Genomic DNA, 22,291 nt, shown 5'->3' with positions numbered 1-22,291 from the left:
ATGAACAGCCAGCTTTCCAGGCATGCCTCACACCCAGGGCCCTCAGGGCAGCCTCTAGCACCTCTCACCTCTCCGGTGGCCCCAGGGGAATTTGCAATACCTGGGTGCAGTGAGGGTGAGCACAGACAGCCAGCCCCTGTCCTACTATGACACTGCCATTTCTGAGGGACTCACCTGTTCCTCCCAAAGACCTCTCACCCCAAGGACAGCGAGAGCAGCACAGGTGTGACCAAACACAGCCTGCAGCCCACCTTCCACCTCTCACTCTGCCCCCTCAGCTCTGCCCTGCTTGACACAGTAAATGGTGCTCAGGTTTTCCCATCCGCCCCCACGGGTCTGGCTTTTGAGGATACACAGAATGGGTAAGGGAAGCCAGGTTTGTGCCCCCTGCAAGCAACATGATGGCAATGGCCATGTACAGCCCACACCACAGACACCTGCCCTGTCACACAGGGTCTGGCTGTCGGGAAGCAAGCAAGACACTCAGAACAGTCTCCGTCCCCAACAAATGGAACTCCCCAAAACTTGGGCATTTTGTCATCTTAGGAGAGACAAAGTGTGAGAAGGGGCTGCCATTAACCAGTCCAGGAACGCTGACCAGCCAGTCCCCTGGGGGAGGATGTGGCTCCAGGCCTCCCTCTTTGTTAAGGATGGAATTAGAGCAGCAGTGACTGCGGCAGCTTAGAGAAATGGGCCAAGATCAATACCGAGCTCTTCAATGGAGCATGGAAGGTTGGCAGGGAGGGGCTCGGCAGGCACCAGCCCTGGAGTGCACCTCCAGTGGGAGCTGAGCCCACTCAGTGCAGTTCCCACTGACTATGCTGGAGGTGTCAGGGCTCTTCCATAAGAGAAGATGTGGTGCAGACCCCGGAGACACAGGAGGGAGGGCGGGGGCGGGGGACTCTCACACCAGGACAAGCCCAAAGCCAACACATCTGGCCTCGCATGGCAGGGCAGTAATCAGCCCGGACCTGCTTGGCCTCCCTCCACCTGGCCCTGGCTCTTCCCAGACCACCCCGACTTCGTTTCCAAGGGAGAGGGAAATGACCTCGGCCTGTTTGTTTATTCCTTGTCTTGGCACCCTGAGTCCCAAGGCCGGCCTCACCTATGAGGGTGGGTCTGGTGCATCCCACTGAGCTGCGGGGAGTGGAGGAGGAGGGTCCTGGGTCCACTTCCAGCCCCACAGTCACACACACTCCTGAGCAAGAGCTTCCCTGCTACCATCTGGCTCAGCAACTTCCTTTTGCAAACCCCAAGAGGGGAATAACTTGGTAGAGATTCCCCCAAGAAATGCAGGCTGGGGAAGGAAGCCAGTGAGCTGGCTCCAAATCCAGACCTTTCTGGATCTCAGAATGAAAGGCCACGATTAGGCTTCCGTGCAAAAGGTTCTCAGGGAAAAAAGGGGGGCAGATGTTTAAAGCCAATGGATGGAAGGGCTCGCCTCTATCCCACTGGTTCCCTTAGGCCTGACTGTTGGCCGGACTGCATGGAAGTTCACATGGTGGTAGATTCCTCAAACCCTCCTACACCTGCAGAGAAGTCTCAAGGTCTACTGGGGATGGGGGAGGGAAGCTCTCTGCTTAATGTAGGACTGATCCTCAAGAGACAAAACAAGCAGCAGACCTGTCTGACCACAGACCTTTAAGAATATTGCCCTTGGGCCTGGTGCAGTAGCCTAGCAGCTAAAGTCCTCGCCTTGAACGCACCAGAATCCCATGTGAGCACCATTTCTCATCCCAGCAGCCCCACTTCCCATCCAGCTCATTGTGGCCTGGGAAAGCGTCAGAAACAGCCCAAAGCATTGAGATCCTGCACCCACGTGGGAAACCTAGAAGAGACTCCTGGCTTTGGATCTGCGCAGCTCCAGCCATTGCAGCCACTTGGGGAGTGAATCAACGGATGGTAGATCTTCCTGTCTGACTCTCCTCCTCCCTGTATATCTGACTGTCCAATAAAATAAAGCTTAAAATAAAATAGAAATAAAGGATATTGCCCATGAGGCACGTCACAATGGCTTAACGGGTAAATCTTCACCTTGCAAGTGTGGGCATTACCTTTGGATGCCAGTTTGTGTCCAAACTACTCCATTTTCCATCTAACTCCCTGAGTGAGCAGTGGCAGATGGCCAAAAAGCCTTGGGACCTTGCACCCCACGTGGGAGACCCAGAAGAAGCTCTTGGCTTCAGGCTTTGGATCAGCTCAGCTGCAGCCATTGTGGCTGCTTGAGGTGTGAGTCAGTGGGTGGAGGAGCTTTCTCTCTGTCGCTCCTTCTGTCTGTAAATCTGCCTTGTCAATGAAAAATATGCCCCCTGGCTGGCCAGCATTGTGGTGCAGTGGATTAAGCTACTCACTGACTGCAATGCCAGTATCTCATATGAGGAGTTCAAATCCCAGCTATTCCATTTCCCATCTAGCTTTCTGCTAGTGTGTCTGGAAATGCAGTGAGAAATAGTCCCAGTACTTGAGCCTCTGCTACCCACCTAGGAGACCCGGATGAATTTCCAGGCTCCTGGCTTCATTTGGGGGTGAGCCCCTTCTCCATGTAACTCTGCCTTTCAAATAAAATCTTAAAATACTATTTTGTATTTTAAAAGTTAGACAGGTCTTCCATTGGTTAGTTCACTCCCCAGAGGGCCTCCTGGGCCTGGGCCAGGTCACAACCAGGATCATCATTTGGGTCTCCCCATGAGTGGCAGGAGCCCAAATGCCTGGGTAATGTTATGCTGCTGGGAACTGGGGCAGAAGTAGAGCAGGTGGAACATGAGCCCATATAGAATGCCAATGTCTCAGGAGCTGCTTCACCCGCCATGCCTCAAACTTTGTGTGTTTGATTTGGTTTGTTTTGAGTAAACAAAACAATGGGAGAAAGGTCTTCCTTCTGACGGTTCACTCTCCACACGCCAGCAACAGGTGGCGCTGGGCTTTTCACTGGGGCCTCCCATTGAGTAACAGGGACCGGAGTACTGAGGCGTCACCTGCAGAGGCGGGGATCTCACATTTGAACCTAGACACTCTGAGACCAGGGCCCACGTTCCAAGTGGCAGCTTAACCGCCAGGCCAAACACTCCCAACCATTCTGACTAGGCGGCTGTTTGGGAACTGCCTTGAGAGACTGCAATACCTTCAATGACACAGTTCAGAGACGCCCTGCTCTTGTTCATTTCTGAAGGCCACTGTGCACGTCCCAAAAGGAATTTAGTAAGTAGAGAATGCAGAAACCCATGTCCCAGGTGAGGCATCCCACAGGGAAATTAGTCTGCAGGTCCCGAGGACGTCACCCCCACCTCACTTCCAGACCCCACCAGGTGAGGTTCCTTCACCTGGCAGATCCAGTCACCCTGGCCATTTCCCAGTTCCAGGGTGTCCAGCGTCCACGCTGCAGGGCACAGCCTCTTGGGCTGAAGACAAGCTGTTCGGATTCCATTCTCCTGCCGCAGGCCCGGCAGTCTAAGTCTCAAGTCACCAGGTAAGCCTGGGAGCCTCCTTGGGAACAGAATCAATGAAAGCGCTTCAGGCTCAGCACAGGGTCTGGCGCCCTTTGCAGACACACACTACAGCGGCCACAGACAGGGTGTGCACACATACCCAGAGACGGAGGCCCACAAGGGTTCTTTTACCCGCATCCAAGCCACAGTGAAGTGACCGCAGTGGATTCGAACCGGGTCTAAGTCTTAGCGCGCTCAAGGTGCCCATCCCCTCACTTTGCAACTGAGGCAAAAGGCAGACCAGGAAAGTTTGAAAAAAACATAACCCCAAACACTCGAGACAAACCCGATTTTCCGTCTGTTCCGAAACAAAACCTCTGGATTCTACCCCAAGCCCTCTGTCACGCCCACTTCGGCCTCAGTATCCCTCCTATCCACCTGGTGAAGCAGGGGGCCGGAAAGGGGGAAGGAGGAGTCTCGGGTCCTCCCCAAGGGGAGACGACCCACCCTCCGCGAGGTGTCGCCTTGGAGGTCACCCTGCTCCCCAGAAGCCAGGATGAGAACAGCGTGCAGTGGGCTATGGAGGTTTCCCACGGGCGTCAAGGAGGAGTAAAGGGGCCGCCCACCTGCTGGGGTTCCGCTCGAGGCACCTGCTGCTGCTGCTAGGAAACCTCGGGCTTGGATCCCTCCCCGGCCCCTGGTCCCCTGCCGGGTCCGCGAGTAGGGAGCGCACTGGCCCTTTAAGAGCGGCGGCGGCCGCGGCGCGCAGGGAAGAGGGCTGGGAGCGCCGGGAGCCGCACCGAAGTCGCTGGGGACGTCGGGCGCCCGCTCCCCGGCTCCCCGGCTCGCTCGCACGCTCGGCCCGGCTCCCTGCGCCTCCGCCGGGGACTGAGCGACGACCCGGGCTCCAGCAGAGCGCGGCGCAGAGTGAAGTCCCCGAACGGGAGGCGCGCGCTCCCGGCAGCGCCCGGCCCCGGGCATGGACAGAGGGAGCGGGAGGCGCAGGGGGCGCCGCGGGCCCGGGCGGCCGGAGCGTTGAGCCAGACAAAGGCTCCGGAGTTGGCGCTTTTGCTCTCGGGAACCGGGGCCCGGGAACTGAGCGCCGAGGCTACGGGTCCACCTCTGGCTGGTGGTTCCCTCTCCCGCGGGCGGGCTCCGCACACCATCCCGGACCTGCCCTGCCCGCTGCTCCCCGGCGGGCCTTGGGGTGGGGGAGAACCTCAGCCGCTGCCCCGGTGGGGACCCAAGGAGCAAGAGAGGTCCACTGGGCCTGGAGCCAGGCAGCGTCGCAAGTTGCCGAGCACCCAGGAACTGCGAGCCTCGCGGGCCAGAGTGGGCGCCTACAGCATGGGCAGCGATCGGAGTGCCCCCGGACGGCGCAGCTGGGCGGGTGGCCCTTTCAGTGGCCGGGATACAGCAGCGCGCCCGTGGCTGCTGCCACTATTGCTGGTGCTCCTGGACTGCCTGGGCCGCTGCGCGGCAGCTGAGGACGCCGAAGTGCATGTCGCCGAGGTGAGGACCCCCGCCGCCCCCCCCCCCCCCCCCGCACTGGCTTTTGGCGAGGGGGCGCAGCCACGCCTGCAGCCCTGGTGCTGGAGGTGGGGGAGTGGAGACGCGCTTCTGGTTGTAACTGGAGAAAAAAGGGGACCTGGCAGGCTGCCCCCTTGCCAGCTCGCCGCCTGCCTTTCCCCTAACCCTTCCCTGTGTGCACCTCTTCCCTAACTCTGGGGGTTGTAGAGCTCGCCACTGCCTGTGCTGACCACTGACCCGCTCCAGCCTAATTCACAGAAGCCCCAGTCCCTGCCTCCCCCTCCTTCCTGTCCTCTGGGACAGCTAATTCCTCGAGAGCCGGACTGGCATGCGTGGCTCTTGGCCGTGGGGAGGGGGCTACCCTGGGGCGGGGACCGGGAGGAAATACAGGCAGAGCCTGACTGCGCTCCTGCCGGGGCAGCCTCGGATGTCGGAGCGCTGCTGGCAGCCGCGGGGAGGGTAAGAGCCACCGCACCGACTGGGGCCGCCCCAGGCACTCAGGCGACTTTCTCGCCGCACCCGGCTGGGGGTCTGATGGACAGATCGCCTGTTCCCCGTGCTTCCTGCCAGCGACGCCACTACCCTCAAGCGTGGGTCCAGCAGGGTGGACTCCGTGCCTCTTCACTGGAAGCGCGTCTTGGTGTCCCTAAGGTCCGCCCCCCCTCGTCCTCCTGGATTGGTCCTGCGGGTGACCGCCTAGAGCCAGGTGCAGTCCGTTCCTCCTGGGTGCAGCCCCCCACGCCAACTCCGTTGCTTCTCGGGGTCTTTTTGATCACTTCTCTTAGGGGGTCCCCTCTCCCTGCCCCTCACCGGACAGGCGAAGAGTGGGCAGGGAGTGGGGACACAGAAGCTTGGGTGCCCTTGGGCTGCCGGGTTACTGGCCTTAGCTCCGTTTCTATTTGAAGCCCGGCGTTCCTGCCCAGCCCCCACTGGGAGGCTTCTCCACCTCTGGGAGAATTTTCCGATGGAAGTCTCCCCTTTCCCTGCCCTATTTTAATAAAAGCAGGGAGGAAGAGTAGGGAATTCCTCCCAGGCTCCAGTTACACCTCCCAACCAGTTCCTCACCTGCTGTGCCCTCCATCCCTGGCCAAGTAAGGAAAGCTGCGAGGAGCCAGGCCCTGCCAGGAGGCTGCTGGGAGTCCAGCCCATGTCCAGTCTGGCTGACCTCGACCCCACCGCACTCCTATCCACACACAGGCTGGCCGATATGATTGCCTGTGACCAAGTGCTGGAAGGTGCTGTGGAGGCTCACCTGCCATGCTGGCACCAGACAGTTACATACCCACGCCTGAGTTTGTATTGTGCTTGGGGAAGACCGGGGCAGTGAACAGACCGAGCCGGGCATTGGGACTGGGCATCCTGAACAGTGAAGAGCTAGGAATTCTGGGGCCTGTGGGATCAGGGTGGGAGCTGTCCTTCCTCAGCACCTCCTGGAAGTGAACCCCCACCCCAGACTTGTGAGCTACAGATGGGGGTTCCCCTGAGCTGGGAGCCCATGATGCACCTTTGTTCCCATTCCCACTCGTGGCAAGCACTTGAGACTGGACATTCTGGAATATCTTAGAAGCCAGGTGGAGCGAGGGCTAGAGATAGGTGGTCTGTGCACAGCTTTGGGATGCACAGCTCTGACCTCAGCAGTCAGCCCTGCCTGCTGTGGGAGAGTTGTCCCTAGGTCTGGGGTCTGCAGGGCCTGCACCCTACATCTGCAGCCTTCCTCCATTACATGTGCATGTGTCCCTGCAGCTCCAGGCCCTCCAGTCAGGTCATGGCTGTCTGAACAGCTTGGTGCTGAGCCAAAGCCAGCCCCTCCACTCCCTCTCTCTCTTGCCTCCATCTTTCCTTCCTACCAGGGAAAACACAAGCACTTCAGCCAGCCAAGGAATCAAGGAGCTTGTCGCATGATCCGAGTGGCAGACTCTTGCAACCTGCCAAGCCAGATCCCGGACAAGGCTATCCCTTAAGGCACCCACCCCGGAGCTATTCTGCCTTGTAGCTGTCTCCAGCCAGTTCTGTACTTGGCACATTGTGCAGACCCAGGCCCCACCCGGAGAAGGTGGTCGCTGAAGTTCCAGACCCCTTTCTAGTCTTGGACCTGCTCTTTCTGACCAGAGCACCTGCCTCTCTCTGCCCCTCCCTTTCCCTGCTCCCCGCCCAGGCCCTGGGGAGGCCCTGCTAAGCCACCTGTCTTCCTTGCCCCTAGCTGGCTACTGAACAGAAGGGGGGCGTGGGGGCACTTGACCTCTAATCTGACCTTCAGGTTCTGTGTCTCCACCTTTACTCACAAATCCCTAGATGGGGAGCAGGAATCGGGGGGCCATAGGTGCCCACCTTGAGGAAGAGGGGACTGGTGTCAGAGCCTTCTCCTAAGGAGCCTCAGGGTAGTAACCCAACTCTGCTCCCTCCCAAAGTACACCTCACATCTCCGTTCCCTCTCTGTTCTGAGACCCTGGCAGGGCTGGTCCAATCAGGGTCTGTCTGGGCAGTGCCTTTCACACCAGCCCTTGCCATGACCCTGTGTGTGTGCCCATCAGCCACCACCACACTGCAAGAGAGCAGCCCTACGTGTGCCAGATTTCAACCAGACTCACTCAGCATGACCAGAACACAGATGCCAATTCAGAATGGCAGTGCTAAAGGGCTGGGAAAGCCCCTCCCTGCCAGGTGATCGGTTCTGGCTGCTCCTCCATGTGCCAGTTGTTCCTTACCACTGTCACCTCTGCCTAGCTGGGAGCTTGGCTGCAGCTGCGGTGGGCGCCACAGGGCCTCTATGCTTTCCAACTCAGATTGAAGCCAGTATCCTTAGCATCAGCCTGAGGTGTGTGGCTGTGGTTGGGGCAGGGCCTCGCAGCCAGGGCTGTGAAATGGAGATGGGTGGACATCCTACTTGGGCCTTTATGCATTGCAGAGAGGGTCCTAGGTAGCTGGACACTCCTGACCCAAGGCACCCAGTGGATGCCTTCAGTTGGACAAGCATGTCCAGGGGTTTCAGAGTTAGGGCTCTTAAGGGACCATTCTCTGGAAAGACATGTGTTGGGGGGGAGGTGGCCTCAAAATGTGCAGCCTAAGCAAGAACAGCCAAGCTAAAGGGGGTGCCTCTGGCTACTTGTGGGAAGGGAAGGGGAGGAGCTGAGAGCCCCCATTCAGCTTCCTGTGTCAGGGACAGCCCACAAGGGACCTAGATGCCAGCATCAGCCAGCCAGCCTGTGGTGGTATAAGGTTGGGGTGGAGGACTTCCCGCCATCTGATGGTTGAGTCTGGAGCCCAGGGTCTGGCTCAATTTGCAGGGCTAACCCTTAGTTCTCAGCTCTGCCTGTTCCTTCTCTCACTACTGTTGGGCAAATCATGGAACCAGTCTGAGCCCCAGTTTCCCTGTCAAAAGGAAATTGCAAAAATATCTACTTGGTGGAGTTGGTGGGAAGTTGATTGTGCTTTTGCATGCCATGCCAGCACTGCCAGCGCTAGGGGTCCAAAGATGCACCAGTGCTGGGGTTGAGCCCCTGAAACATCCAACAGGTCTTCACAGAGGTTTCAGAAAATGTCTTATGCAAATCCTATGGCTTGAATTTCAAAAAGTTTTGTGTACTGTCACTTCACCTTTTTTTTTTTAGGGGAGGGGAAAGGAGGGGAGGAGAGGGGAGAGGGCCGCCTTCTTTTTTTAAGTTTTAATTATTTTTATTGGAAAGTTAGATATACGAGAGCAAGATCTTCCAAAAGTTAGATATACAGAGAAGATGAGAAACAGAAAGGAAGATCTTCCATCTGTTGATTCACTCCCCAAGTGACTACAACAGCTGGAACTGACCCAATCCAAAGCCAGGAGCCAGGAGCTTCTTCTGGGTCTCCTACATGGATGCAGGTTCCCAAAGCTTTGGGCCATCCTCGACTGCCAAAGGCTGGAGCTGAGCCAATCTGAAGCCAGGAACAAAGAGCCTCTTCCGGGTCTCCCACACAGGTGCAGGTTCCCAAAGCTTTGGGCCATCATCGATTGCTTTCCCAGGCCATAAGCAGGGAGCTGGATGGGAGGCAGAGCCACCAGGATTAGAACTGGTGCCCAAATGGAATCCCAGTGCGTGCAAAGGGAGGACTTTAGCTGCTAGGCCATCTCACTGGATCACCTCACCTTTTAATGCCATTTCCCACTCATCTGGTATTAAATTTTGACCCTAGACTATGGGTGACTGTAAAAAAAAAAAAAAAATGGTTCCAGGCCTGGCGTGATAGCCTAGTAGCTAAAGTCCTCACCTCGCATGCACCAGGATTCTATATGAATGCCAGTTCTAATCCCAGTAGCCCTGCTTCCCATCCAGCTCCCTGCTTATGGCCTGGGAAAGCAATCGATGATGGCCCAAAGCTTTGGGAACCTGCACCTGTGTGGGAGACCCGGAAGAGGCTCTTTGCTCCTGGCTTCAGATTGGCTCAGCTCCAGCCTTTGTGGTCACTTGAGGAAGATTTTCTTCCCTGTCTCTCCTCCTCTCTGTGTATCTGACTTTGCAATGGAAATAAATTTTTTTAAATCAAAAAAGGTAATACTTTTTTTAAATGGTTCCCTTTTAAGATTTTTTTAAAATCTGCTGCAGGCCTAGCCTTAAGCCAAAGTGAGGACCTGGGAACTCATTCCAGGTCTCCCATGTGGATGGTCCCCATTCCTTGGTAATAGTAGGAAGCTGGGGTCAAGACAAGAGCCGGTTAACCCTGGTTTGCACCTCTTGGAGCCTGGGCGCTGTATGTCCCTGCTGGGTAGAAGAGGGGTGAGAGGGATTAGTCCATAACCCATGGGCTGTAGGAGTAGCAGAGCTGGGATCTGAACTGGGGTCAGGGTGACATGACACCCAAGCTCCCACCCCCAGTGCTGGACCTGCCCCAGCAGCTGCCTCTTCCAGGAGTCATTTACCTGCAGGGTAGGATCCAGGTGAGGCTCCAGGCCTGGTCCCAAGCCAACCCAGAAACTCAGGGCAAACAGCGGCCTCTTTGCAACGCCCCCCCCCCCCCCCCCCACTGACCAAAGGACCTGGTTGTTTTTTCGTCTAGGTTAAAAAGTGTGGAGGTGGGGCAGACCAAGCAGCAGCTGGGCCAAGAAGTGGCCGAACTGGGACCCTGCCTCCTCCCTGCCTCCAGGGCTGGACAGTCCCCACTACCTGAGTTCCTTCCCCCACTTGTCACAGTCCTTAAGACCCTCAGCAGAAGGCAGAGCTGAATCCCTAGTAAGCAGGGAAGCACAGCTGAGTCCCTAGTAAGCAGGTGTGTCTTGGAAATGAAGGGGCAGGCCTGATCAGCAGCCCTCCTTTGTCTGGCCTGGGGCTACGCTCTTTTTTGATTAAGTGGAGCAGCAGTCGGGATGAAGATGCCCTTTCTGTTGCTACTGCCCAAGGCAGGGTGGCCACAGCGATCCTTGGGCCAGCTGTGGGCTGGGGAGCCCTTGGGGGAGGGGCTTGATAGTGTGTCCAGGGCCTGCTCAGTCCTCCACCTGCTTGATGAGTGGGCCCCAGGGGCCTGGAGTGCAAGGGAGGTCCTCTGCACCTTGCTGGGTCTTCAGCCATCATGCAGGGTCCACCGGCTCTGGCTCTGACCCTGCTAGCGAGGTCTGACTGGGGACTGGGAGCCAGGGCCATCCCAGTAACCTTAACAAGGCTCCTTTTGTACTTTGCTGGGCAGAGCTGCCCACTACCGTTCAGATTGCAGAGAACTCTGATGAGGAGAGGTGAACAAGCCCAGTGGAGATTGTCTTTATCTGCTAGCCTTAGATAAGGCTCTCCCCTTCCCTCCCCCAAGGCAGCCTGCAGGCCTGCACAGCATGGATCTGGCTGCTGCCTCTCCGGTCACACCTCCCTGCAAGCCTGCCTCCCTCAGGATTGTCTGAGTGGCCCCGGGAGCAGGGACCTGTGGCTCCATGCCCAGACTCAGCCAGAGATGTGGGAGGTGACTCCCTGGACACCCTTGCTCAGGAGGTCTGGAGCCCTGTGTCCCTAGCCTGGGGCAGAGAAGAGCTGGTGCTAGGTCAGGGACAGGCTGGCCTGATGCTGCTTATGGGCCCGGGGAAGGGCAGCTGTGTGGTCCCAGGTGGGCCATTCTATCCTGAAAAGAGCGGCTGTACAGAGGCAGCATAATCAAGCATGATTGCAAACAAGTGTTGAATGGCTGATGAGAGTAGCCTACACTAGATTCTCAACTTACTGTCTGTCCTGGAGGCAGAGGTGACAGACCACTCCCCTGCAGCCTCAGTGAATAGCTGTGGGGCAGGCATTGGCACTAAGAAATGGCTGGGAGGGCTGGCAGTGGGGGGAATCTTCTGCCTCAGCACCAGCCCTGGGCTGCAGGTGCAGGGTAGGGGTGGGTCTTGGGCCCTCATGCAGGGGAACATCACCCTGGCTCAAATCTGACCCCTACTGTGCTGCTTACTGACCTCACTGGACCTCAAAATTTGCTTCCCTTGTATGGTTGACTCCTCCCTGAAACTGCACGTGACAGGCAATAAAAGGACAGAAGGACAGGTTTTGTAGTGACCAGGAGGGACAGCAGGGGCCTTGGATGTAGCCCCTGTCCAGTAGGGACAAGGTCACGGCCTTGGTCACACCCACCTGAGCTAGAATTTGGGGTGCAACTGTCTCAGCCTCCCCCCCTCCACCCTCAGCATGTCACAGCACAGCAACTAAGTGGCAGGGAGCTTCTCCCTGGCCCCAGGGGAAAGGACAAAGCCTGTGGCTCTGATGGGTGCTGGCTGCCGCCACCCCAACACTTGGCATCCAGCCACCCTGAGCCAGGGTGTGCCAGGTAGGCGGGGTCCACAGTGCCTTGTCACCCAGAGGCAGAGTCAGCGCCCAGGGCTCTGCTCACCTCTTCCCCACTGCCAGAGGGCTGCTCTCTATGTGCTGTTGGTGGCTCTCCACTCCAGCAGTGGCTGAAAGGGGCTTGTCACTAGGAGGCAAGAAGTGTGTGGCCATGAAGGGAAGGTCCATGGCACCTTTGGAACCTTCACTGCAAGCTGGCCACCCCCTCCGTTCCCCAGGGGCCCCAGCCTGAATCTTTCCTCCCTCCTGTTGGCCTCTGCAGACACTGCTAATCAGCCCCAGGGCAGCCTCTGATTGCCTCGCACAGAGATATTTTTACCTTATGCAAATAGGTGATGTAAAGGTGCCCTCTCCCATCTGCAGCCTGCCTGGCCCTTCATCCCTCCCATGACAGGACCCTTTTTCCCAGTAGAGCTGGCAAAGCGCCCCCCACCCTCATCTGCTCCACCCTTTCAGTTATCCTCAGGATAGCCATATGTGGTGGGCACTGCCAGTGTCTGCTGTCCCAGGGTACCCAGTTGTCCTATGCTGGTCCCTGATTGGAGCAGGAGTAGTCCCCAGCTGAGGGAAACCAGGACCCTGCAGCTGTGGCAGAGCTGAGAAGTGGCTGCCTTCCCTAGGGACAGGCCCATGGGGGTGGGGCTTGAGTCCCTGTGTTCTGCATGTTTACCAAGCACTTTCCCATGAAGCCCTGCAGGGCCTCTGAAGTGAGCCAGGTCCTCCTACACGGTCTCCACCCTCACCGAGGACGCCTGGGGCACAAGGACAGCCTGGTCAAACCTCACCGTGGCAAGCCCGGATTTGCCCCAGCCAGCTAGTCCTGGTTTTCCACCTTACTGCTCAGTGCCTGTATCCCAGGGTCCCCAGACACCTGGAAACTGGGGCTGAGCATTCCATCTGCCAGTGCAGTGGCTTTGCACAGCTACGCTCACCGACTCAGCAGCTGTTCTGCGGACTGGAGGACCTGGCCAGGTGCCAGGGTTGCAAGCTGGTGACTGAGGACATGGATATGACTAGTGACTGTCAATCCAGAGGAGCCCTTGTGTCTGTCCACCTTGCTACTTAGTGGGCGTTCAAAGTACAGCCCTCCCCTCCCAGAGCTGCTTAGAGAGCAGGAATGTGGGGCAGGGGGGGCACAGAATGTTAGGAAGGGCGCAGTGTCTGTGACCAAGGCACACAGCAGCCCCTGTTCACTGCTTTCCAGGGAGGTGGCCTCTCCCTGTGGCCTTGGGGGCCGGAGGTGAGCAGGGTGGAGGCTCCAGCCTCCCTCAGGCTATGGCTGCCAGTGAAGCCCTTGCTCCATGCTTGCCCCAAGGTCTCCCCTGCACATGAGGATGATTCAGTCCTGCCACCCATAGCCCTGGTCCCAAGAGGGTGCCCAGCATCAGGCAGCAGGGGAGGGCGAGTGGATGGACAAACGGACTGATGGAAGCAGAGGGAAGCTCGCCCAGCAAGTTTAACACCCAATGTGGCCCACATGCTCAACTCAAGATGTTCTCTTTCCCTCCCCTCTCTGCCATGAACTTCCCCCTCCCCCGCCCTCCATCTCTCTCTTTCTCTTGGCTTTGGCCCATCCTCTGCTGCTTTCCCTGACCACAAGCAGAGAGCTGCATGGGAAGTGGAGTAGCCCAGACATGAACCGGTGCCCATATGGGATCCTAGAGCTTGAAGGGGAAGGATTAGCCCATTTAGCCATTGCGCCAAGCCCTTCCCCCCAACACACACACCAGCATCACCCCCATTTGCTCCCTGTTCTGAGATGAGCAAATTGAGACCTCGAGAAAATCAAGTCGGTGGCAAAGTGGGACCTGGGTCCATATTCCTGTTCCAGCTCTCCTGTTCCATATTCCTGTTCCACCTCTTCTTCCAAGAGATTGAGGCCTTTGGGACAGGGCAGTGCCAAGGAGCTAGTTGTCCTGTTCAGTGAGGCTTCAAGAACTTGAGTCCTTCTATGTCCCCAGAAGTAGATTTGGAGTGATAAAGGATCCACAGCTGCTGGCATCAAATGCGGAAAGACCAACAGTCATATGCCCCTAAGTGGGCATATGGAAGGGTCAGGAAGACCAACACCCTCCACCCCCCACCCCCCCCACAAATGGAAGTGTGAGCCACAGTTGGGATGGGAGCAGCAAGAGCCAAGACCCTGAGGTAGGAGCATGCCTGGCAGCTTTCTAAAGCTGGGCTTTTCCTCTGAAGTTGGAAGTCTGGTAGGGGAGTGGTAGTTGCTAAGCAGAGAACTGGCTTGTAAAAAAAGCCTTTGGTTCCAACTGTTGGGTGAGAATTAACAATGAGGAAGGTGGAAGTGGGGCAGGAGGCCCACCATTCCCCAGCAGGAGGCAGCGGCTGCTGTGCTCATGACGAGGGTGGGTCAGGTACAGGCTGGGTGTGCTTAGATGGAGGCCACAGTGTGGGGATGGCTGACAGGGTCCTGCCTTTGCAGAATTGGCTGCGGCTCTACGGCTACCTGCCCCAGCCCAACCGCCACATGTCCACCCTGCGCTCGGCCCAGATCCTGGCTTCGGCCCTCTCGGAGATGCAGCGTTTCTACGGGATCCCTGTTACTGGTGTGCTAGATGAAGAGACCAAGGCGTGAGTCCCTCTGGGCAGCCCCTACTGGGCAGTTCCCAGCTGCCTGTACCTTGTGTTGAGGAGGCTGCCCCAGGCCTAAGATAGGGATCAACTGGTATAGGTATCAATTGGTGATGTCTGCCCCTGGCAGGGGAGGAGCAAATTGCCGAACCCCAGCCTGGGATGGGATTCCTAGGAGCAGGCCTTGCCAGTGGAATGTTAAAAGATGAGGGGGCCCAGAGCCACCTGCTTGGGAGGAATGCATAGAAGGCCTGACACAGCCTGGGCAGGAGGCCTCAGGGCTGGTAACTGATGACAGTGAGCTGGAGCTTGCCCTTGCAGTTACTGTTATACCAGAAACAGAAGCTGAGTTGCCCTCCCTGCATCCCTTTCATGGGAGGGGTGGCTGATGGTGGAGCAGGGGCCCAGAGGGATCTGGAAGAGGTAAAGGAGAAGCCCTGAGCTCATTCTTTTGGTACACATGTCACGTCACAGGTGGATGAAGCGGCCCCGCTGTGGGGTGCCAGACCAGTTCGGGATGCACGTGAAAGCCAATCTGCGGCGCCGGCGGAAGCGCTATGCCCTTACCGGGAGAAAGTGGAGCAGCCACCACCTGACCTTCAGGTAGGGGCCCCGGCTGCCCACCCTGGAAGGCGGCACTCCACTCTCTCCACCCCAGAGGAGCTTCTCTGGCTTCCTTTCCCAGCCTTGCACCCCAAGGGCCCAGCTGAGCCAGCGGTGGCTCCCATGCTCCTGGGACCAGCGTGCACTGCAGGCAGTCTCCTCCAGATAAGGTGGGGACCCTGCAAGCCGCTTCTGCTCTGACTCTCCTGCACCCTGCCCTTTCTGGCCTCCTGCCTGCCAGTCATCCAGGCCTGGCCTTGCACAGCCCAGATGGGCTCCTGCACCATCAAGGCTTAGGGCAGAGGAGGACCAGGCTGCTGAAATCCAGCAGATCTTCATCCTGAAACGCTGGGCTCCAATGACCTTCCTCCTTTCGGATGAGTCTTTGAGCTGAGTGCCTCAACCCAAGCTGCAGTTGCCTAGGACTCCACTTCCTGTTCAGGTCCAACCATGCACCCCACTGTGCACCATCTGCTTAGGATGTGGTCACTTTGCCCCCAGGTCCTTGGAGTAAATCCCTGGTCCACCCAGCCATGGGACCCCCTTCCCAGTCCCACACCATGAACCTTCGTCTGATTTATGTGGGTAGTAACAGGCCCACGGCACCATAGCAGGTGTGGCCTCTGTGCCGTGTGTCTCTCCTGAGTTATGTATGTCATTTGAGTCCCACAGGGACCCCATGAAGGAGTTCCAGCTGCCCCTGTCACCTATTTTACAGATAAGAAAGTAACAGCTTGCTTCGGCAGCACATATACTAAAATTGGATACAGATGAAGAAAGTACAATTCAGAAAGAAACTTAATGCCTCAGCATTAAGAAGCTTGTGGCCTGTGTTTGCCAGGCTCCAGCCACCGCAGGTCACATTACTGACCTCAGACCACTGGAGTCCATGGTCTCTTAGTGACTTCTTGAGTTTGGCAAGTCCAGGTCCTCACTGCACCAAAGGGCACTAACTCCAGGGTGACGGGCTGGCTAAGTGTCTGCTCACTCATCTCTTACCCCTTCCCACAGCATCCAGAACTACACAGAGAAGCTGGGCTGGTACCACTCGATGGAGGCAGTACGCCGGGCCTTCCGCGTGTGGGAGCAGGCCACGCCATTGGTCTTCCAGGAAGTGCCCTATGAGGACATCCGTCTGCGGCGCCAGAAGGAGGCTGACATCATGGTGCTGTTCGCCTCTGGCTTCCACGGCGACAGCTCACCCTTCGACGGCATGGGGGGCTTCTTGGCTCACGCCTACTTCCCCGGCCCCGGCATGGGTGGAGATACCCATTTTGACGCAGATGAACCCTGGACCTTCTCCAGCACAGACCTACATGGTGAGGACAAGCCAGCCAGAGTGGAGGCGGGGCCCCAGAGCTGTGTGAGCCAGGGAAGAGCTCCCCTGTGCAGGTCTCCAGGGTCTAGCCCTTAGCCTCTGTCTGTCATCCCATTGACTCCTATGGAAGGGATCCTTGCACCCACTTCTCAGATATGGACTTGGAGGCCAGAAGACTGAGTCTGTTCTGAACACGAAGTACAAGCTGGGTGGCTGGATCCTGGGACCAGCCAGTGCTGATCACACTGTCCTTCTACCCTGCAGGGAACAACCTCTTCCTGGTGGCAGTGCACGAGCTAGGCCATGCACTGGGCCTAGAGCACTCAAGCAACCCCAGTGCCATCATGGCACCCTTCTACCAATGGATGGACACGGACAACTTCCAGCTGCCTGAGGACGACCTCCGTGGCATCCAACAGCTCTATGGTGAGTACTGCCATGTGCCCCGGCCACACGCCTGCTGCCCACCCGTGAAAGATGCCCCATTCTGCAGGTGTAGAGGCTCAGGCCTGGGGAGGTCCTGCTGGTATCATTGCGGCTGGCCTGCTTATCCAGTGCTCAGGCCTCACTGCAATAGCCTTGGGTCCTCTTTCCTCCATAGCCTTAACGGTATTCTTACAGACCAGGCGGGTACCCCAGAGAGACAGCCCTGCAACCCATGTCCTTCTGGTTTTTCACTTCTGAATGATTTTTCAGGCTGGTCACTCCACTGGTCCAGGCCCCACCTGAGAAAACCTTCAGTGAAGTCACCAGAGGTCAAGTTCATGGGTCAGGGCCTGAGTTCTGACAAAGACCTCCCAGGGGCTACTGATACCCACCCTGTTGGGCCCTTGACAGGAACCACCTCCCTGTGCCCCAGTGACTGGGCCTGAGTTGAGAGACATCAGACACCAAGGCCCTACTCTGTCTCTTTCAGCCTCCACTGCAGCAGGTGGCATCCTCAGGGAATGACCCTGTGGGGAAATAGAGGCCTCAGGTGCAGTGACCCAGGCCCAGAGAGGGGAAATTGTGGATGGGCTATGCAGATTAGAATTAAGGTCCCCTGGTGGTGATGGACAGCTGGGCCCTTGTCCTCAGTGTATCTTCCACAGGGTATAGATCTCTCCAGGCTTGGGGGAACGAGGGTCCTTGGGCCCCCAAGGTTCTGCGTGGGGCCACCTACCACTATGGCTGGGTCTCTGAGCTGTCCCTCCTTCTCTTCTTTCTCCTTACCTCCCCACAGGCACCCCTCATGGTCAACCCCAGCCCACCCGGCCCCTCCCCACTGTGACAGCCCGGCGACCAGGCCGGCCAGACCAGCGGCCTCCCAGGCCCCCACAGCCAGCACCCCCACGCGAGAAACCAGAGCGGCCCCCAAGGCCAGGCCCTCCAGCCCAGCCCCGAGCCACAGAGCGGCCTGACCAGTACGGACCCAACATCTGCGATGGCAATTTTGACACAGTGGCCATGCTTCGTGGGGAGATGTTTGTGTTCAAGGTCTGGCCCTGCCCTGGTCTCCCCCATTCCCTAGACCCAGGCTCCCAACAGGTGTGCTCCCACCTGCCAGGCATCCTGCTCCTCCCTCACAGAGTTGTTCCTAGACACAGAGCAAGCCCAGGTGCCCACCCCCAGCCCAGGGTGGTCTCCCTAATGCTCTCTCTCCTCTATGACCCGGGAAGGGTGGCTGCAGAATGGGCCTCCCCTGGCCCAGGCAAGGGACATGCACTGCCCGCTCAAACCCATGTCTCTTCCCAGGGCCGCTGGTTCTGGCGTGTCCGGCACAACCGCGTCCTCGACAACTATCCCATGCCCATTGGCCACTTCTGGCGGGGGCTTCCCGGCAACATTAGCGCTGCCTATGAGCGCCATGACGGCTGTTTTGTCTTCTTCAAGGGTGAGTTGGGGCAGATGTCAGGCAGGTGGAGGTGGAAAGTGCCAGGCAGCCTTCATGCCCTGACCTTGGACCCAGCCTCCAGCCCAGCTGGACTTATGGGGGAGGGGACTGGGAGAAGAGGAAGTGTCCCTGGCAGCAGGGTGGGGACAGGGAGGTGAACAGAGGCTGCCCTGATTAGGGGTGAGTTTCTGTCTTCCACAACCCAGGGCTCCACCTCCCAGCCTCTGTCCTCACCTCTGGTCATCATAAGAACGAGTCCCCAGCCCACTCTGGTGGCAGGTCCAGGGGCCTCCAGAGACAGCATCTGTCTAGTGGCTGGGCTGTTTCTAAACACTAAACACCAGAAACCCGCAGGCCCAGAGACCACATGGGCTCAGAGGTGTGCCAGTAGGAGCAGCTGATGTGGGGACCCTGGGAATCAGTGCATCGCAGGTATGACTCCTTGACACGCAAGGCCTGATTCTGTGTGTTAGGGGCAGCAGTGGACATGAATGGATTTGGGGAGCCAGGATAGCCCTGGAGCCCCTGCCTGGCTGGTACATGCAGCCCTTGACCCCAGCCCCACACCCACACTTGCCTCCACCCCTCTCATAGGCAACCGCTACTGGCTGTTCCGAGAAGCGAACCTGGAACCTGGCTACCCACAGCCACTGACCAGCTATGGCCTGGGCATCCCATATGACCGCATTGACACAGCCATCTGGTGGGAGCCCACGGGCCACACTTACTTCTTCCAAGAGGACAGGTGAGCAATTCCCAGCCAGGCCCCTCGGGAAGCTCACCCTGCCCGTGGGGGAGTGGGCCCCACCCACACAGGATCTGAGGCTGCACACAGCCTGATGCTTCTGATCACAGGTACTGGCGCTTCAATGAAGAGACGCAGCACGGAGACCCTGGCTACCCCAAACCCATCAGTGTCTGGCAGGGGATCCCAGCCTCCCCCAAGGGGGCCTTCCTGAGCCATGATGCAGGTACTGGCTGGCACTTACCATGCCCCTTGCATATTCGGGATGACAGGGTTTATCCAAGGGATCTCAGCATGTAGGGAGGTGGGCAGTGGAGGGCCTGGCCTGGGAGCTCCTGACAGGCCCTCCCAGCCCTCCCCACATCATTACCAGCCCATTTTACAGATAGACTAAACCAGAGAGCTGGAACATTGTGCCTGTGGCATAGCTGGTGATCCACTGTGCATTTCGTTGGAGCCCAGGCCTGCCTGTGTGCAGATGGAACTTCAGACTGCCCCCTGCCCCCTAGGCAGCTCCTTGTGGAGCCTTGAGCCATGGGGAGAACAGAGACCCATGGAGCCACAGTTATTCATTTCTCATACAGGACCCCCTAGGCCCCCAGGGCCTTGGGGGAAAGCCCAGGGTCCCTGTTTTTAGAGGTTCGGGGCTGGGCACCCAAGATTGTGGAGCCCCCGCAGTAACCTTGCCAGCAGCACTGAGGCTGGCCACACAATCTCCAGGAGTGAGCTTGTGCTTTGGCTGCTCCTCTGACCTACAGCACTACACGTATCACAAACCTACCCATGCTGCAGATGGGAGCAGGTATGTGCCCAAGGCAGGCCATGGAAGGCAGCCTGGAGTTCCATTCCAGGTCCCTGTGGTCTGGAGCACACACTGGTCTTTCTAGAGTGGCACCATGGGATTCCCTGACCACAGGCTGTTGGAGCCTGCTACACATTCCGCCCTAGTCATCATCAGCCAAGGGGAATCTTGCAGTGCCCTGGACCTAAATCCCTCTGAACGTTACCCTCCACCCCGGCCCAATTCCGATTCATTGAGGGGCAGAGAGTAGAAGTGCAGTGGCTCTGGGAGAAGGAGGACCATTTGGGCTGGTGCCACCTGCAGCCTGAAGCCACTCTGGCCTGCTTGCTCCGCAGCCTATACCTACTTCTACAAGGGCAGCAAGTACTGGAAATTTGACAATGAGCGCCTGCGGTTGGAGCCCGGCTACCCCAAGTCCATCCTGCGGGACTTCATGGGCTGTCCAGAGCAAGCAGAGCCTGGACCCCGATGGCCTGATGTGGCCAGGCCGCCCTTCAACCCCAACGGGGGTGCAGAGCCAGGAGCAGATGGGGGCGGCGGCCAAGAGGGGGACACAGGAGGAGGAGCCGACAAGGATGAGGACGGGGGTAGCCGCGTGGTGGTGCAGATGGAGGAGGTGGCACGGACAGTGAGTGTGGTGATGGTGCTGGTGCCACTGCTGCTGCTGCTGTGCATTCTGGGCCTGACCTATGTGCTGGTGCAGATGCAGCGCAAAGGTGCACCCCGTATGCTGCTCTACTGCAAGCGCTCCCTGCAGGAGTGGGTCTGAGCCCATTGACCCACTTGTGGTGCTGAGGGGCAGTGGGGGCAGGGATGGCCTTGGAAGCCAAGGCTCTAGAGAGCCAAGGGACTCCCTCCTTCCTTCCTGAGGCCCCACTGACCCCTTGTCAGTCCTCCTTGGGTTTTGTTTATTTTGTTTGTTTGTTTGTTTTGTTTTTGTTTTTGGCACCTTGTAGTTCTGCTCCAGACAGGAAATGAGGCCCCTCCATACACCACCCCTGCTTGGCCACAGCCACAGGATAGAGGCACAGAGGCCTGCATTGGCAGAGCGGCCCGAGGGTTGTCCGTGTTACCCAGCCACTGCCCCTTCTGAGGCTGAGCTCCAGGACCACAGCTGTGGGCTCTGTTGGCCTTGAACCTTGCTAGCCAGGTCTATCTGGGAAAGAACTTTTTACCCAGGAGCTATACCAGCAGGGCAAGGGGAGAGAGGGGTGGAGTTCATTACACAAAGTCAAGGTGAAATTTGGTTTCCGCCCAGCCCACTGCTGATAACTTCAGCAACCACCCCCATCCTTATGCCTAAAAACCCATTCCCCTACCCCCAGCTGGCTGCTAGCTGCCAGATCCTGTCTCCCTCTGCCCCTGCCATGCCCCTCCAGCCCATACCCCCTCCCTCCCTAGCAAAGGGGCCCCAAGCCTGCCTTACAAAGGACCAAAGGGAGCCTGCTGAAGCTGGTCCCCAAGGGTAGACCTGGCCTCCCAGGCCAGGCCAAGCATTTCCTTTTCTGAACTATGATGCACCTGCTCCTCATGGACCTCCTCCTCCTCGTTCCCCTCTGCCCTGGACTCACACACTGTCCCCAGGGGCAGAACTGCCCCAGCCCCCCCAGTTCTGTTGCCAGTGGTCTTGACAGGGAATAAAGAGACTGGTAGGGTCACTGGCTGGGGTAGTGACATTCACAAATGGTGCCCACCTATGAGGATGCACCCCAAGCCTGTACATCAGACATGTGGCTTCTGCTTCCAGTCTCCCTAGGGGGAATATTGGCAGGGACAGGCCAGCAGCTCATCTCCCCATGTGGGGCCCATTGTGGCCACAGAGGCTCCCCACCCGCCAGGCTTTGCCTGAGGGTGGAGGTGCCCGTCTGCGGCTGCTGTGGGACATGGTACTGTATGGCTGGCTCTGTGCCCTCTGCCTTCCCAAGGTCCCTATGGGTGCAGAATCCTGCAGGCTTCTCTCTGCCTGGTTGATTCTCCTGGGCTGGCACCGAATGCCCACCCAGCAGCAGCCCTGACCCCACTTCTGTAGAACCCAGAGCCAGCTGAGGTGCAGGTGGGAGAGGGCGAAGCGGCGTCTGCCCTAGGGATTGACTTCTGTAAATAATCTACACTGATTAAACTGTACAGCTGGCAAGTGTGTCCATGTGTGTGAGAGGCCTCAGACCTGGGGATTGCCCTCCCTGCCTGGAGGACCCTGTGTCCACTTCTCTAGCAGTGGCTGGCAGGGGACTTGAGAAATCTGACCCCCCAAGGGGGTGGGGCTTGCAGAGCTGCCTGTGCAGTCAATCACAGGGCAGGGCGGAGCCTGGGTTGGACAGGGGAGGGGTGTGGAACTTGGTTCTCAGTCATTCAAAAAGGGAGAGGACAGCCTCACAGTGCCATTCATCCCCCACTGGCCCGGATGGAGTTCCTGGTGGCAGGAAGACTAGTCCAGGTTGGGAAGCCAGACCTAGGCAGAGAGATGGAAAATATTCAGAGGCTGAGGCACCTGCCCTCCCACCCCCACCCCCCGCACCTGCCCCCTAATCTTTAAAGAGGCTGTGCATGTTGCCATGGCAGCAGAGTTGGGAGGTCTGCCTTGGACCCCCATGGTCATTCTCTTGGCTGAGCCTGTGGGGTTC

General features: G+C 58.1%; 1 protein-coding gene across 1 annotated transcript; it reads left to right on the top strand.

Annotated features, from left to right (window-relative positions):
• Positions 1-4,547: 4,547 nt before the first annotated feature.
• On the top strand, positions 4,548-21,804 carry MMP15 (matrix metallopeptidase 15). The gene is made up of 10 exons (XM_004583898.2): positions 4,548-4,937; positions 14,181-14,329; positions 14,804-14,932; positions 15,944-16,251; positions 16,515-16,676; positions 17,473-17,726; positions 17,985-18,123; positions 18,718-18,868; positions 18,979-19,094; positions 20,006-21,804. The coding sequence occupies exons 1-10, from the start codon at positions 4,773-4,775 to the stop codon at positions 20,437-20,439; spliced, it is 2,007 nt and encodes a 668-aa protein (XP_004583955.2). The 5' UTR covers positions 4,548-4,772; the 3' UTR covers positions 20,440-21,804.
• Positions 21,805-22,291: the final 487 nt, after the last annotated feature.

Source organism: Ochotona princeps, chromosome 16, assembly GCF_030435755.1.
Source record: "Ochotona princeps isolate mOchPri1 chromosome 16, mOchPri1.hap1, whole genome shotgun sequence".
NCBI lineage: Eukaryota > Metazoa > Chordata > Mammalia > Lagomorpha > Ochotonidae > Ochotona > Ochotona princeps.
Note: the sequence above shows the minus strand (reverse complement) of the source record. Positions and strands in the feature narration are given on the sequence as shown.

Excerpts from the sequence above, each read along its gene's own strand:
- MMP15 (XM_004583898.2), top strand. The coding sequence starts at position 4,773 with ATGGGCAGCGATCGGAGTGCCCCCGGACGGCGCAGCTGGGCGGGTGGC. Across the intron at positions 18,124-18,717 it reads CTGTTTTGTCTTCTTCAAGG|GCAACCGCTACTGGCTGTTC; the intron begins GTGAGTTGGGGC and ends CCCCTCTCATAG. Across the intron at positions 19,095-20,005 it reads CTTCCTGAGCCATGATGCAG|CCTATACCTACTTCTACAAG; the intron begins GTACTGGCTGGC and ends CTTGCTCCGCAG.